Source organism: Herpailurus yagouaroundi, unplaced genomic scaffold (assembly GCF_014898765.1).
Source record: "Herpailurus yagouaroundi ecotype Mexico unplaced genomic scaffold, PumYag 28, whole genome shotgun sequence".
Classification (NCBI taxonomy): domain Eukaryota; kingdom Metazoa; phylum Chordata; class Mammalia; order Carnivora; family Felidae; genus Herpailurus; species Herpailurus yagouaroundi.
In genome coordinates, this window is record NW_024412376.1 from 73,567,637 (window position 1) to 73,582,105 (window position 14,469).

Genomic DNA, 14,469 nt, shown 5'->3' on the forward strand with positions numbered 1-14,469 from the left:
TGCTTTGGATTCTGTGTCTCCTCTCTCTGCCCCTCCCCTGCTTGTAGTCTGTCTGTCTTTCTCTCTCAAAAATAAATAAACATTAAAAAAAATAATAAACATTAAAAACTGTCTATAAATGGTATCATACTTAGAACATGGATGTTATATAAGACTTAAGAATTGAGGGGGAAAAATAATAAAGGTTCTATGATATACAGAAACAAAAAACCCAGCACCCATTTATTATTTCTATGTTTCTGTCAGTCAGAAGTCTGGGCACATTATCATTGAGAATGCTGCAGATCTAATCTGATGCTTGGGGTCTCCTTCAACGCTCAGATTGTTGGTAGAATTCTAGTTGTATGACTGAGGTCCCATTTTCTTGCTAGCTGTTGGCTGGGGACCACTCTGACCTCCCAGATACCATCTGTAGTTCCTTGCCATGTGGTCTCCATAGGCAGCTCCTAGCTTGGTTATTTGCTTCCAGGCCAACAGGGGTATGTGTCTCTGTGCTCCTTAAAAGTGATCCATCCCTTTCAAGGATTCATGTGATTAGGTCCAGCCCAGCTAGATAACTTTCCTTTGGATTAACTTGAAGACAACTGATTAGAAACCTAGTCATAGGGGTGACAGCCCATCATATTCACAGGTTCTGCCCACACTCAAGGGGAGGAGGTTATATAAATTGTGTACCCCAGTGAGTGGGAATCTTGGGCGCCATCTTAGAATTCTGCTTTACCACAGAACTACCCACAACTGCCTCCAGGGAGGGGCAGAGCAGATGGCCCTAACCAGGCCCACTCCTCCCCTTCCTCCACCCTCAGCTGCCCTGCCTTTGTGGGCTCTAATTTTTACCTCACCATCTGACCACTCTCTCGGGAGCCTGAATTCTATTGCAGTCCTCCACCTTATGAGAAATATTGAGGCATTAGAGCATTGAATCTGTCTCTCGGGAGACTTCTCTTACTTGGCCCTTCTTTAAAAAGCTGGGGTTTTTTTTTTTGGTGTGTAACCACAATGCATGCAAATGACACAAAATCCAAACAGTATGAAAAAGTGCACAATAAAAAATATCTCCCCATGTGGACCTTCTGCCTCCTCTCTCCCAATTTCTTTTTCTCAGGTTAATCAGTATTATCAGTTCTATTTCTCGGATTTCTTTGCAGAAAGTTCATGCATTTACAGACAGGGTTTTGTTTTTTTTTTTTTTCCCACAAACGGCAACATTTTTGTTTAGCACTTGGTTTTTCCATTAGTAATGTGTCTGGCAGATCTCTCCACATAAATCTAAGTGGCTCATTTTAATTGTAGTCACTTGACTCCAAGAATAGGGAGGAGGAAGAGGAAGTCCAGGCTAGCTTTCCTTTGTTCCAGTCCCAAGTCTTTGGGTTTCTGCTTGTCTTCCATTCAGAGAATAATGAAAAAAGAGTTGAGTGAGGTATCTCAGGTAATTCGGAGTATTTTCAAAGGTTGGTAGAAAGCATCAGCCGTGAGGTGGGGCACTCCCGAACTGAGTTACAACTGAGTTACCCCAAATCTGAGCATCTGAGTTTGGGAGTGGAGAGTTAGATGAGTGTGTATCCAAGGGGTTTAGAGTGCACCGGACAGAAGGTGGGTATCATATAACCCAATTCCCAGCAAGCAACACAAACGAGCAACACTTTCTTTTTTCTATAAGGGGTGATCGTATTACCATAAATTAGCTTCCTCTAGTTTTAAATGAAATACAATAGGCTCAGGTACATCTGCTTAATTAGGGGGTAGTGAAAGTATCTAAAACCTATTTTTAATATTCTATTCATGGAAAAATAGATTGTGGGCATTTTATGTTATTTTCACATTAAATGATTCATCAGTGATAATTCAAACAGTAAATCCCTCTTTTTAAAATATCAATAACATACCTGCCTACTGTTTTCTTCCGTTTTGCCTTGATAAACAATTCCAGCCGGACTTTTGGGGTATCCATTTCTCTGAAGGGTTTCTCTCTCTCTCTCTCTCTCTCTCTCTTTTTTTTTTTGTTTATGTATTCTTGAGAGAGAGACAGAGCATGAGCAGGGGAGGGGCAGTGAGGGAGGGAGACACAGAATGTGAAGCAGGCTCCAGGCTCCAAGCTGTCAGCACAGAGCCCAATGCGGGGCTTGAACCCACAAACTGTGAGATCATGACCTAAGCCGAAGTCAGGCACCCAACTGACTGAGCCACCCAGGCGCCCCTGAATGGTTCCTCTTAATCTCTTCCTCAACTGGTAGCCTAGGAATACTTAAAGGGAACAGAAAAACGAAATAATATTCAGCATCATAAATTTTAGCAGTTGTTGCATTTTCTTTACTAGTGTTATTAATAACATCTATTACACTAGTCCTTTGCAGCTTACACAGAATTTTCAAATCTTGCTTAACTTTAAAGAGTGAATATCAGAAACTCTACTAAAATATTTTTACTGTGTATGTTTATTGGTATAGTCAGATTGCATATCTTACCGTCCACATGGTCTAATGTTCTTCACCTGAAAGAAGATACTCTGGCTATCTCCACTTCAGAGAAGAAATAATAAATGTTGATGATTAACGAACAAAATTGCAGCCTTACAGGAATCTGCCACATTTGTAGTTGTACTTTTCCTTCCCTGTGTTTATGGTTCCTTATTATACGTAAGTAACTCAGAGACGTCAAAACTTAACCCCTCTCACAGAACTTTTATCAGATGGGGAAGCTCCAAGTATCAGCGTCATTTTATTGCCAGTGAAACTGACCTGCGAAGGAACAACTCTCCTGCAAGCCCAGGACAGAATCCAGAGGAGCGTCTTCCATCTGACACCTACCCGAGTTGGTGGGTAGATTCCCAAACTCTGAAGTAAGTGGGCCAGTCTGACCTCCTCAGTCACTGCAAGCTTGGTCTTCCCTCCTTCTCAGTCTTTTACTCCTTATATAGAGTCTCACTCCTACCCCGCTCTAGACACCTGTTGTCTTCAGGTTCTCTCCACTTTTTTCCCTTCCAAACCTTTTTCCCTGAGGCAGGAAAAAAACTATTATCTTATTCATCCAAGGCTATAAAGGACTCGTGGGAGTTTAAGTGTTTTTCCTTGCATCATGTACCAGCTTTTAGTCGTGGAACCCCAGAGCCTGGATGTTGAGTGAGGGATCCCTTTTGGTGGATCCCCAGGTGGGAGAGGAAGCTCCTGGACTGGTCAAGTGTAAGGTCAGGGCATCACAGGTAGCCGCAGGTTGATTATGGGCTCTGTGGCAGGTTCAAATCCTGTCTGTGCTCTTGCTCAACGTGACACTTAACCACTGGCAGGGGCGCAGTTTATCCGTCTGTAAGGGGGTCCTAGTCTCCCGACTGTGAGGATTAAAGGAGATAATACAAGCCGTTCACCTGTCTTGTTTAGTAAATTAGTGCAACTCTCCTCCTATCCCTACCCCGTCCGAGGCCAACTCTTGGAGAGAGTGGCCCTTTAATGGGGAAGTGATTCTTTTCCCTTTTCAAAATCTAGCTCACTTAGCCACATCCTCTTTGGAGGGGCCAACGCGTTTCGGGAGGTGCGGTCCGCACCAGTGGACGGAGCCTCAAACCGGTCCTGGGAACTCCGAAAAGGGGTGAGGGGGCTGGCCTTCTGGTCTGGACGTAGCGTCAGCAGCCGCAGTCGTCCGGCGGAGACAGGAGGAGGCGGGCGCGGGCGGGGCCAAGGCTGGGAACCGGCTCCTGCTGTCGAGACTCCGTAAAGGCTTCGGGGAGGTGGGTAGCGGGCGCACTTCGCGCGGAGCGGGAGCAGAGGAGGCGCGCGCGGGAGGATCCGGGGCCGTCCGCGTGTGCGCCCCTCCTCCCCCCGGCTCGGCCCCGCCTCCTCCCTCCCCGAGCAGCTGCGGGGCGGCGGGTTGGCGCCCTCTCCCAGTGTGGTTACGGGCAGTGGGCGGTGGGCGGTGACCGTCCCCCAACTCGAACCTCCGCGGGGTGGCCTCCGTTAGTCTTCGGCAGAGCCGGGAAAGCGAAGCCGCTCTGGGACGGTTTCCGACCCTCGGGCCCCAAGGTACTTGGCGGGCTGTAGCCTGGGGGTGAGGTGGGGACTGTGTCTGGTCTGTTTCTCGCCCCAAGAGGGAGGCTTTGTCAAGGAGTCTTTCGGGGTGCCCTGTCGAAAGTCACACCCGCTCCTCCCAGCTCAGCGTACGGGCACGCTCAATTAATTATATACGGCATGGTCCCAGCTTTATGACACAGGGATGTTTGTAAATGAGAGGAGGAATACTGAAGATGAAATACTGGAGATGGGATTTTTTTTTTTTTAATACACTTTTCTGTGCTTTGCAAGGTCCCCTCCCCCCCATCAGAAAACAAAAAAGAATTTATCAAGTGTAGCTCAGAGAGAAATTATGCGTGAACCCCTCCCCTCTCGTTGGCGGAGACCTTTCTGCGGGGTCCCGGGCTCCCCGGGGCTCTGAGTTCTCTGCTGAGGGTTCTTCGGGACCTGCCTTACTTGCTTCAGTGGTTCATTAGGAAAACAGAGTAATCGGCTGTTTTCTGGGACTTTCCCTAGCTTTCAGGTTGAAAGGAGGAATTTCCCCAATCCTCCGGAAGCCAGAACCGACGCTGTACCTCGTAGCGGCTGTCCACAGCCACCAAATTTGGAGGTGGAGTCTGCAAATTTGATTGGGTACAGATTAGTGAGGCTGAGTGGGAGAAGGAAGACAAGGTCTCTGAAAAGAAAGTGTTTTTCCTTAAGGTTTTTCTCTTGCTCTTTTTGCTATTCACAACTCCTTTGCCAAACCTATTACTTTAGTGGAAATTGATTCTGCTGAACACTGTTGTTCACAGATGTCTTCAAAGCCACACTGCGGGGGTGATGACCCGTGAGGGAGGTTTGGCGGCAGGATTACTGTGCCTTTTGCTGTGCTTCAAGTTTCTCTTCCCTCCTTATTAATAAGCTCAGTGTTGGGTGTTGGTCAGGGAGAAAGCCTTTGATCAAAGGCTACTTGCAACAAGGCAGAGACATACTTTGTCTTGAGATTATTAATAATCCTATTGAGTTGAGGAGGGATGAAAGTAAAAATTTTAGAAGGATACCTTCCTTAACACATTGCCCAGAACAAACTCCATTATTTCAGTAAATCTTACTCTAAAAAACAAACTCTTAAAGCATGAGAATCCTCTTGGCATGCATGACCACCCAGGGGCACCAAACTTTCTGTTAAACTGTTTGGACACCTGGCTCCTCCTTTAAGCAAAAATATCTGTGTATCTTTTTGTTCTTAACAGTTGAGGTCCAAACAGCCTTTTGCAAGGTTGAGGGTCATATGTCTCTTTACTGGCTTTGCCCAGCTTTTGGAGGGGTAGTTGGTGTGGTGTGGTGGGGTGTGTGTGTGTGTGAAAGAGAGAGAGAGAGAGAGAGAGAAGGGTAGAGGGGGTGGGAGTGTGAGCAGGGATGGAGAGCATGTTTTTTGCACATAACACCTCTCCACATATCTGCCCTATTTCCTCTGAGAGGAGCAGAAGCCAACCTCAGTCTAACCTTTCTCTTGCCCGCTCTGAGTCCCCGTAAGTGTGTACTTCCTGGTGCCTAGGAAAGGAGAGGTTTACTTTTCTTCTGACAATGGAGCACCCATGCCTTCTGTATTATGCTTTCTGTGATAAAGTTCTTGATGGCAGTTCTCATTTTCATTTCTATTTATTCATTTATTGTAGTTCATTTGTGAATACAGATATTACTGTGTTTCAGACATCATCACAGTGTTTTACAAACTTTTTTTTTTAAGTAAGTTCTATACCCAACTTGGGGCTTGAACTCATGACCCTGAGATCGGGAATCAATACTCTACCAACTGAACTAGCCAGGCAAACTCTTTTTTTTTTTTTTTTTTTACAACTTTTTGATGTCAGATATCACAATTTACCACTGAATACTTAGGTAATCTCCACCTCCATTTAATTCCACAAAAATTTGATGGTTTGTAAATTTGTAAAGAAAATATTTGTTAAATGTTTGGTTAGATATTAAGTGCACATGGTATACAATTTCAAAGGCACAGAGTGTGCAATGAAGTCTTTTTTCCATCCCCAACCCATTTTCCTTTCCAAAGGTAACCACTGTTATACTATATAAGCTCATTGTTCTTCTGTCTTTGATAATTTATCTCAAGCAGATTTCAATGACTAGCAGTGTAACTTGCATGTGAAGGGCATAAACAGTAAGTAGTAACCCTATTAACTGTCAGGGTTTGTAGTCAGTCACTTCTTACCTTCATTAGATAGGTGAATGCATGTCAGCCCAGGTGATGTTAGAATTCAAGAACAAATGACTTAAAGAAGGTTTGATTTCTTGCTCATATTCTGTGTCCTTTTGGGCTCTATCTTTGGCCTTTGCCTCTGGAATGGAGGCTGAGCTGCTTTTGGGGACTGCTGATGTGGCAGAGGCAAAGAAGACTGGTGGAACCCCACAGTGCCTTTTAAAGCTTCTGATTGGAAGTAAGCTTCTATGTTACTTCCATTCGTGTTTCATTACATGGCTGTCAGTAGAGTGGGAAGTCTCATCTTTCTAAAGGAGCAGAACCAGTAGGGATTGGCCTGATAGGGAGGAGCAACAAGTATTTGACATTGACAGTCTATCTCAGTGTTTGTTGAAGGGTCACAATTGTGATCCCTGAGAATTGATCTACACCAAGACACTTGTAGCCACTGATTTGATAAACCAGAACGCCAATATTTTTTCCCTTGCAGTGAATAATAGATCTACCCTGAGTACTAGGAATAAGAGCTTGTATGAGGCAAACTTTTCTTGGTGGCAAATTTGCTCAAAAGAATGAATTCTAAGTTCACAGGTTATATAAAGAACACAAAACAGGGGCACCTGGGTGGCTCAGTCAGTTGAGCATCTGACTCTTGATTTCAGCTCAGATCATGATCTCAGGGTCATGGGATCAAGCCCTGCATCAGGCTCCACACTGAGAGTGGAGCCTGCCTAAGATTTTCGCTCTCTCTGCCCCTCTCTCCAACTTGTTCATGCATACTCTCTAAAATAAACACACACACACACACACACACACACACACACACACACACCAAAGTTTGGGTGTAATTTGGGTGTTACCAAAAGATTATATCAATGGTTTTGAATCCAGTTCTCCTTTTGGAACTGTTATTGTCCAAAGTCCGAGAATGAACTAGAATGAGGGCAATGTATCCTAGACAAGACTGAGATCATGGACAGATTCTTGCTTTTCCTTTTATCTTTTTTTCTTGTTAACAGCTAATTGTTTTCTTGTCAACAACTAATTGCATCATCTAATGATTTGTTATAATTATTCTTTTTAATGCTGTCTGCTTCTTGAATAATGAGAATTTATTATCATAATTAAAGTATCTTCAAATCACAGTGTAGGATCTGTTAACCAATTCTGCCCATTGTTGGTTAATTGTCGCTACACTGGTTTCATAGTAATTTTTACTATCTTTGACCCATGATTTTGAGGGTTCAGGTCACTTTTTCTGCTTATAGCTAGGCATCTCTTGTCTACTTGGGTAATAAAATATGATGTAATAATGTCCAAAAACAATCTATTACAAAAAGTAAATTTAAAATTAAAGAGGGGTGCCTGGGTGGCTCAGTTGGTTAGGTGACTGACTTTGGCTCAGGTCATGATCTCGCAGTTTGTGAGTTCGAGCCTCACATCAGGCTCTATGCTGACAGCTCGGAGCCTGGAGCCTGCTTTGGATTCTGTGTCTCCCCCTCTCTCTGCCCCTCCCCTGCTCATGCTCTGTGTCTCTCTCTTTCAATAATAAATAAATGTTAAAAAAAATAAAAAAATAATAAAATAAAGATATATTTCCAAATCAATAAAAAAGAAATTTTTGTTTAGCTATATCGTTTGTTGAAAAATGGAATAAATTGAGAGTTTTGATTTGTAGCATCATAACTTTGCAAAATAGGAGGAAAGATTGTATTTTAAAAGTAAATAGCAGCAAGCATAGAAAGAAAAGGAAAGCATTTTTTTTAAATCAGCATAATTCTGATACCAACATTTAATATAGATGGCAACAAAACTACACACCAACTTCACTCAAGCTTATTGATTCCCAAACTCTAAACAGTTTTTAAGGAATGCAGGAAGTGCTCAGGATCACTCTCTCGGTATTTTTTTTTTTTTTTAATTTTGAGAAAGAGCGTGCGAGCGAGTGCTGGGGAGGGGCAGAGAGAGAGGGAGACACAGAATCCAAAGCAGGCTCCAGGCTCTAAGCTGTCAGCACAGAGCCCGACACGGGGCTTGAACTCACAGACCACGAGATCATGACCTGAGCTGAATTCGGATGCTTAACTGACTGAGCCACCCAGGCACCCCTCTATTGGTATAATTTATTGCCACACTAGTTTAAAGGAATTCTGTGTAGCTGTTCAAATGTAAGATATATTTACATGTGTGGATATAGAAACAAATCACCCATTTGTATTATTAATTTAAGAATGCAAGGTTTAGAACTAGATACAGTATGTTCCTGTTTGTGTAAGAAAATGTTTTCTCTTATATGTAGAAACATAGGTGTTTGTGTCTGAGCATACACATAGTTAAGCTGCTTGTGTAAAGAACATTTCTGTAAGGATAAAAGCAATTTTTACAGTGGTTGGCTCTAGAAAAGGAAACAAAGGACTAAGGTGGAGGGAAGATACTCTCTTTAAAATATTCTTTTTTACTGTGTCAATTTTTTAATCATGTGCATGCAATCCTTTTAAAATAAATTAGCTTTAAAATGGCAGTTCTGTGTGAGAATACTCTCTCAAAGATTTTGGCAATCAGTTCTCCTATTCTGTTATGCTACTTTATTGTACTGATTATTAAAGGCAAATGTAGGTGGGGGGCACTGTGGGGCCAAGAGCTCTCGAGGGACACCCTTAACTCTTAATGGCAGTTATATTGTGGTTAATGTCAGTTTGTCCAGTCATTAGGAACCATTGACAGAAATAAATAATTCCAGGAGGAGTACAGACTATGATATTTAGAACTAACTTGTGGAGATTTTTTTAAAGTATGTAATGTCTAATTTTAAAATTATAAAATAAAATAAACTTTTAAAGGATTCACTGATTTTTAATGTTTATTTATTTTTGAGAGAGAGAGAGAGAGAAAGCATGAGCGGGGGAGGGGCAGAGAGAGAGGGAGACACAGAATCTGAAGCCGACTCCAGGCTCTGAGCTATCAGCACAGAGCCTGACACGAGGCTTGAACTCACAAATTGTGAGATCAAGACCTGAGCCAAAGTCAGAGGCTTAAGTCACTGAGCCACCCAGGTGCCCCTGAGTATAGTTGACCTACCACATTACATTAGTTTCAGGTGTACAACATGGTGATTCAGCTTCTCTGTACTTAATGTTTACCACATAGCTACCATCTGTCACAATACTATTACAGTATCATTGACTATATTCTCTATGCTGTGCCTTTTATCCCTGTGACTTACTCATTTTGTAACTGGAAGCCTATATCTCCCTCTCTCCTTCATTCATTTTGCCCATCCCCCTACTTTCTTTCCTCTGGAAACCATCAGTTTGTTCTCTGTATTTGCAGGTCTTATTCTACTTTTTGTTTGTTCATTCATTGGTTTTTAGATTCACATATGAGTGTAATCATATGGCATTTGACTTTCTCAGTCTGACTCATTTAATTTAGTATAATATCTTTTGGGTTCATTTAGTTGTCACAGATGGCATGATCTCATCCATTTTTATGGCTGCATAATATTCTTCTCTCTGTGTGTGTGTGTGTGTGTGTGTGTGTGTGTGTGTGTGTGTGTGTATACCACATCTTCTTTACCCATTAATCTATTGATGGATACTTAGATTGCTTCCATATCTTTGCTAAGCATTTATTATATTTAACCCTTTTCCTACTAGAAATCTAAGTGACGATGTTAAGGGATAAATGTTGGAATTATTTGTTCATAACTTTTAAATTTCTTTAATCAGGTTTTACAATTCATAATACATCTAATTATAATTTTGTTAATAAACTGTAGGTTTTCTTTATGTGTATATTCTCCGAAGGCATTTAAAGCAAAGGGATTATTTATTCCCGATTTTAATGTACAGCTGTCATATTTTCTCTGAGCCCAAGTCATTCTATTTAAATGAGAAAGGAACTGAAGTTTCTTTTTGCTCCTGCCAAATCACTTTATTATCAGCAGGCATTCCTTGTTATTGTCTAGACTGTATGTATGGTCTTGTTGTCAAACTAGAAATGAAAAATAGAGATAGAAAAAGTAATACACCAGATCTCATGGGGCTTGGTGAAAATTTTCACATTTGTGCTAGATAATTGAAAGTATTCTATGTATTCATCTTTTTTTTTTTTTTGGTTTATTTATTTATTTTGAGAGAGAGAGAGAGAGAGATAGTGCACAGAAGGGGCAGAGAAAGAGGAAGAGAGAGAGAGAATCCCAAGCAGTTTCTGAACCATCAGTGTGGCGCCTGATGTGGGCTCGAACTCACGTGCCCTGAGATAGAGACCTGAGCCAAAGTCAGACGCTTAACTGACTAAGCCACCCAGGTGCCCCTGTATTGTCTTCTTAATTTAAAGTCTAAATAAATGACCTATCAGAAGATTTTCATCAAAATATTAGAATTAAAGATATCAATGCCTGAAGTATAGGAGTGAACTAACATGCTGTTTTGATTGTTGCAGGCAGGTCAGATTCTGAGACACATCATGTCCAATTTTGAAGATGCTGACACGGAAGAGACAATAACTTGTCTCCAGATAACTGTTTACCATCCTGTCCAGCTGCAAAGTGGAATATTCCAATCCATAAGGTTTTATAACCGAGAAAAACTTCCCTCCAGTGAAGTGGTGAAATTTGGCCGAAATTCCAGTATCTGTCATTATACCTTTCAGGACAAACAAGTTTCCCGAGTTCAGTTTTCTCTGCAGCTGTTTAAAAAGTTTGATAGTTCAGTTCTCTCTTTTGAAATAAAAAATATGAGTAAGAAGACCAGTCTGCTTGTGGACAACAAGGAGCTGTGCTACTTAAATAAAATAGACCTGCCTGACAAGTGCATGGTCAGATTTGGTGACTATCAACTCCTGATAGAGAAGGAAGATGGAGAGTCATTAGAATTTTTTGAGACTCAATTTATTTTGTCTCCAACATCACTCTTGCAAGAAAACAACTGGCCACTACAGAAGCCCATACCTGAGGATGGCTGTTACTCATCCTATTCTACCCAAAACACTTTTCCTACAGAAATGGATGAAAATGAATTGTGAACACAGAGGGCTAAGAGGAGAATCGTGAAGGATGAAGAAATCTGTAGACATTTTATAGATATTTCACAGTTTATTAGTATATTAGTGTTATCTGTTATTAAATTTGGGATCTCTTATCATTTTGAAGTCTGTAAATTATATTAGTCATTGATTTAGTCTGTTGCATTCCTAGATGTATGAAGAATTCTTAAGTGTATTTAAGTGTACCTCTGTGAACATTAATGTACAAAAAGCATCCTTGGTGATGAAGGAATAGTGTTCTCAAAATAGTTATATTATTTTCTTTTTATGCTTGATTTTAGCCCTATGTTTTGCAAGGAAACACCTCTTAGTTTGGTCATATTATTTCACAAGCGGCTCTTTGTTTTCAATGTCAAGGCCATGGTTGAGTTGCTCCTGGTGGTGTAGCCTGTTGGTACTTGCAGTGCTAGAGTACTGCAACACAGCATGATGTGTTTTGGAGCAGTGTCTATGCGTCATTGTGGTTTTATTATAGGAAGCCTTATTTGAGCAATAATACCTTTTCTATGATTTCCTTTTTGTAGAATTGTGGTGTTTATTTCCAAAAGTAGTTCTCCGTATCTATATTCATATCTAAAACCAATATTTTAGACATTTTAATAAACCATTGCTATGTTTAGAATTTTTTTGTTTTCTTACCAAATATTACATTGATTTTTATGTACTACACACTTTAAAAAAATTTTTTTTTAACATTTATTCATTATTGAGAGAGAGAGACTGAGCATGAGCCGGGGAGGAGCAGAGAGAGAGGGAGACACAGAATCTGAAGCAGGCTCCAGGCTCTGAGCTGTCAGCACAGAGCCCGAAGTGGGGCTCGAACTCACAAACCGCGAGATCATGACCTGACCCGAAGTCGGACGCTCAACCGACTGAGCCACCCAGGCGTCTCTACTACACACTTTTAAATTGCATGAATTCAAAATTTTAACAGCATCCATGCACATAATAAAGTTGAAGTTTAGGGGCACCTAATCGATTCCTCAGTTAAGCATCTGATCTTAATTTCAAGGTCAAGATTATCACGGTCACGAGGTTGAGCCCCGTGTCGGGCTCTGCACTGAGTGTGGAGCCTGTTTAAAATTCTCTCACCCTCTGCCCCTCCTCCATTCTTTCTCTCTCTCTCTCCAAAAAACAAGGTCTAAGTTTAATTCTAAACATTTTTTTGAAATGTTTGAAATGTTTTTGAAATTCTTTCTGAAGACAGAACTGTTCTTAGACTGCTTGCTGTAAGGGAGGAGTGCTGTAGGCCTCAGGCAGAGGAGGCTGTGGCTGGGGATTAAGTCACCACCATCTGCCCCTCAGTGCCTATTGGCTCCAATTCTCATCTTCCTCACTTCACATGGTGGCACACGGCCACTAGTAGTTCCTGTGACACCACATTCTTTGGTTTCCTGTATTCTTGTGTTTGCTTCTGATGGCTGTTTTTCTACCCCTGTTCTCTAAATATCAATAGTTGGGCTTCTCTGCCTATATGCTTCCCCAGGGTGATCTTACCTAGTGTAATGACTTCAAATACCATTTACCTACTAATGACTCCTAAACTTGTACCTTGACCTCTTCGTCTCTGAGCTGCAGACATATATCCCATCACCTTCTTGAGACCTTCATTCAGATTTCTCATAAACATCTCAAATTTAATTTCCCAAAACAGAACTCTTAATTTCCTCCACTTTCCTAAATCTGTTCCTGCCACTGCATTCATTAAGTTAGAAACCAAAAAACTATTGACAAGCATAGTTGCAGCTCTTAGGTTGGCTGTCACACTTCCATAGATTTAGCCAGCAGGGAGACAATGAGCTCAAATAGACTTAGTCTATTACTTACACAGATAGCAAAAGGAAGATCAGCATGGAGTCAGTGTCCCACATCCCTGGTCCCTACGGATGTCCGTAGGACACTGGACCCCAGAGGCTAAATGACACATAAATGGAGGGTGGCTCTGTTGTTGAAAAAGCCGTCTCTAATGAACTCCAGCCAAACAGTTTTATTAGCCTACATCTGTAGTGAATAGGGGTGGGGTGAAAATCCCATGCTTCACTAGAACCAAGGAGTTGGGTGAGAAATTGCCTCATCGCGGCCTTCTGCAAGACAGGGAAGCAGATGATAAATGGCTTTGTCACAGCTCCTCTAAGACTGCCTATCTTGCCATGTTCCAGGAAGGATCATAAGGCTTTGTCAAGACAGGCTGGACTGGGGTTGAGTGTTGCTAGGTAGATATGCAGTGAGCAAGGTCACCAGATCACCGTGCTGGAAGCATTATCCTACAGTTATCTTGGATCCCACTCCTTTTTGGCCCCCATATCTAACCCATTAGAAAATCTTGTTAATTCTTCCTCTAAAGTTTATCAGCTCTGCATTGGTATCATCACTATCAACCCAAGTCACACCATGTCCCATTGCAAGTATCACTCTTGCCCTCTTGTAACCCATTCTCTATACAGCAGCTAGAGGAATTTTTCAAAAATGCAACTCTGATCACTCTACACTCTAGCTTACAAAAAGTCAGTGGCTTTATACATCAAATAAAATGAATTCTTAACCATAGTCTATAAGGCCTTACATGATCTGGCCCTAAATACCCCTCAGATATCATCTCATATTACTCTACCTCACAATGCTTCAGTCCCAGTGGTCTTTTCATTCTCAGAACATGCCAAACATTCTCCTTCATCTCAGGAACTTTATATTTGCTCTTCCTTTTGCTTATAACCTGTGTCACCAGGCTTTTTACACGGGCTGGTTCCTGCTCAGCAATTAGGTCTCAGCTCAAATGTCCTCTCCTCAGAGAAGGCTTGCTTGACCTACCAAAAGTAATCCGCTCGTCTCCAGCTATCCTGCATCCTCTCCTCTTGTATGTTTCCTAATTGTGATCTGTGGTTTTCTTGTTTAGATGTTTACTTGTTACTGTCTTGTCTCTCTCATCAGGATGTAGGCAAAAGAGCTTGGACATTTTATGTCTTTTTACCACGATATCCCTAATACCCTATCAGACACAGATTCTCTAATATCTGCTGAATAAATAAATGCTATTTCTAGTGTTTTTTATAAATATATAAAACAAGAAAATTTATATCCTCTTCTTAGCAGTTAAAACAAACATTTTAAAATGTAGTTCCACCCTGCTTTCCTAATTCACTCCTTTTTGTCTTCACAGCAGATTTAGTAAAATAATTATGCCCTAGGAGTCGGAATTATTGCATTTTTATAGAGTAAAAC

At 41.5% G+C, this 14,469-nt stretch overlaps 2 protein-coding genes across 6 annotated transcripts in view; one reads left to right on the forward strand and one right to left on the reverse strand.

Moving 5' to 3' along the window:
- Window positions 1-2,821, reverse strand: part of ALPK1 (alpha kinase 1) — a 133,904-nt gene extending 131,083 nt beyond the window's left edge. Inside the window, exon 1 of one of the 2 annotated variants that reach the window (XM_040475837.1) lies at window positions 2,739-2,821. The gene's annotated coding sequence lies outside the window, so the exon portion shown is untranslated. Of the gene's footprint in view, window positions 1-2,465; window positions 2,695-2,738 lie in introns of those variants that run through there. The other variant, XM_040475827.1, reaches the window with a different exon arrangement.
- On the forward strand, window positions 2,736-11,872 carry TIFA (TRAF interacting protein with forkhead associated domain). Of its 4 annotated transcripts, none has more exons than XM_040475878.1 (2): window positions 2,736-2,839; window positions 10,648-11,872. In XM_040475878.1, the coding sequence occupies exon 2, from the start codon at window positions 10,672-10,674 to the stop codon at window positions 11,227-11,229; it is 558 nt and encodes a 185-aa protein (XP_040331812.1). In that variant the 5' UTR covers window positions 2,736-2,839; window positions 10,648-10,671; the 3' UTR covers window positions 11,230-11,872. The 4 variants fall into 4 exon arrangements, with proteins under 4 accessions (XP_040331812.1, XP_040331819.1, XP_040331794.1 ...); XM_040475885.1 differs by lacking the exon at window positions 2,736-2,839 and adding an exon at window positions 3,657-3,721; XM_040475860.1 differs by lacking the exon at window positions 2,736-2,839 and adding an exon at window positions 3,834-4,013.
- The last annotated feature ends 2,597 nt before the right edge of the window (window positions 11,873-14,469 follow it).

What these genes read in the sequence shown, in the direction of transcription:
- TIFA (XM_040475878.1), top strand. Translation starts at nt 10,672, where the DNA reads ATGTCCAATTTTGAAGATGCTGACACGGAAGAGACAATAACTTGTCTC.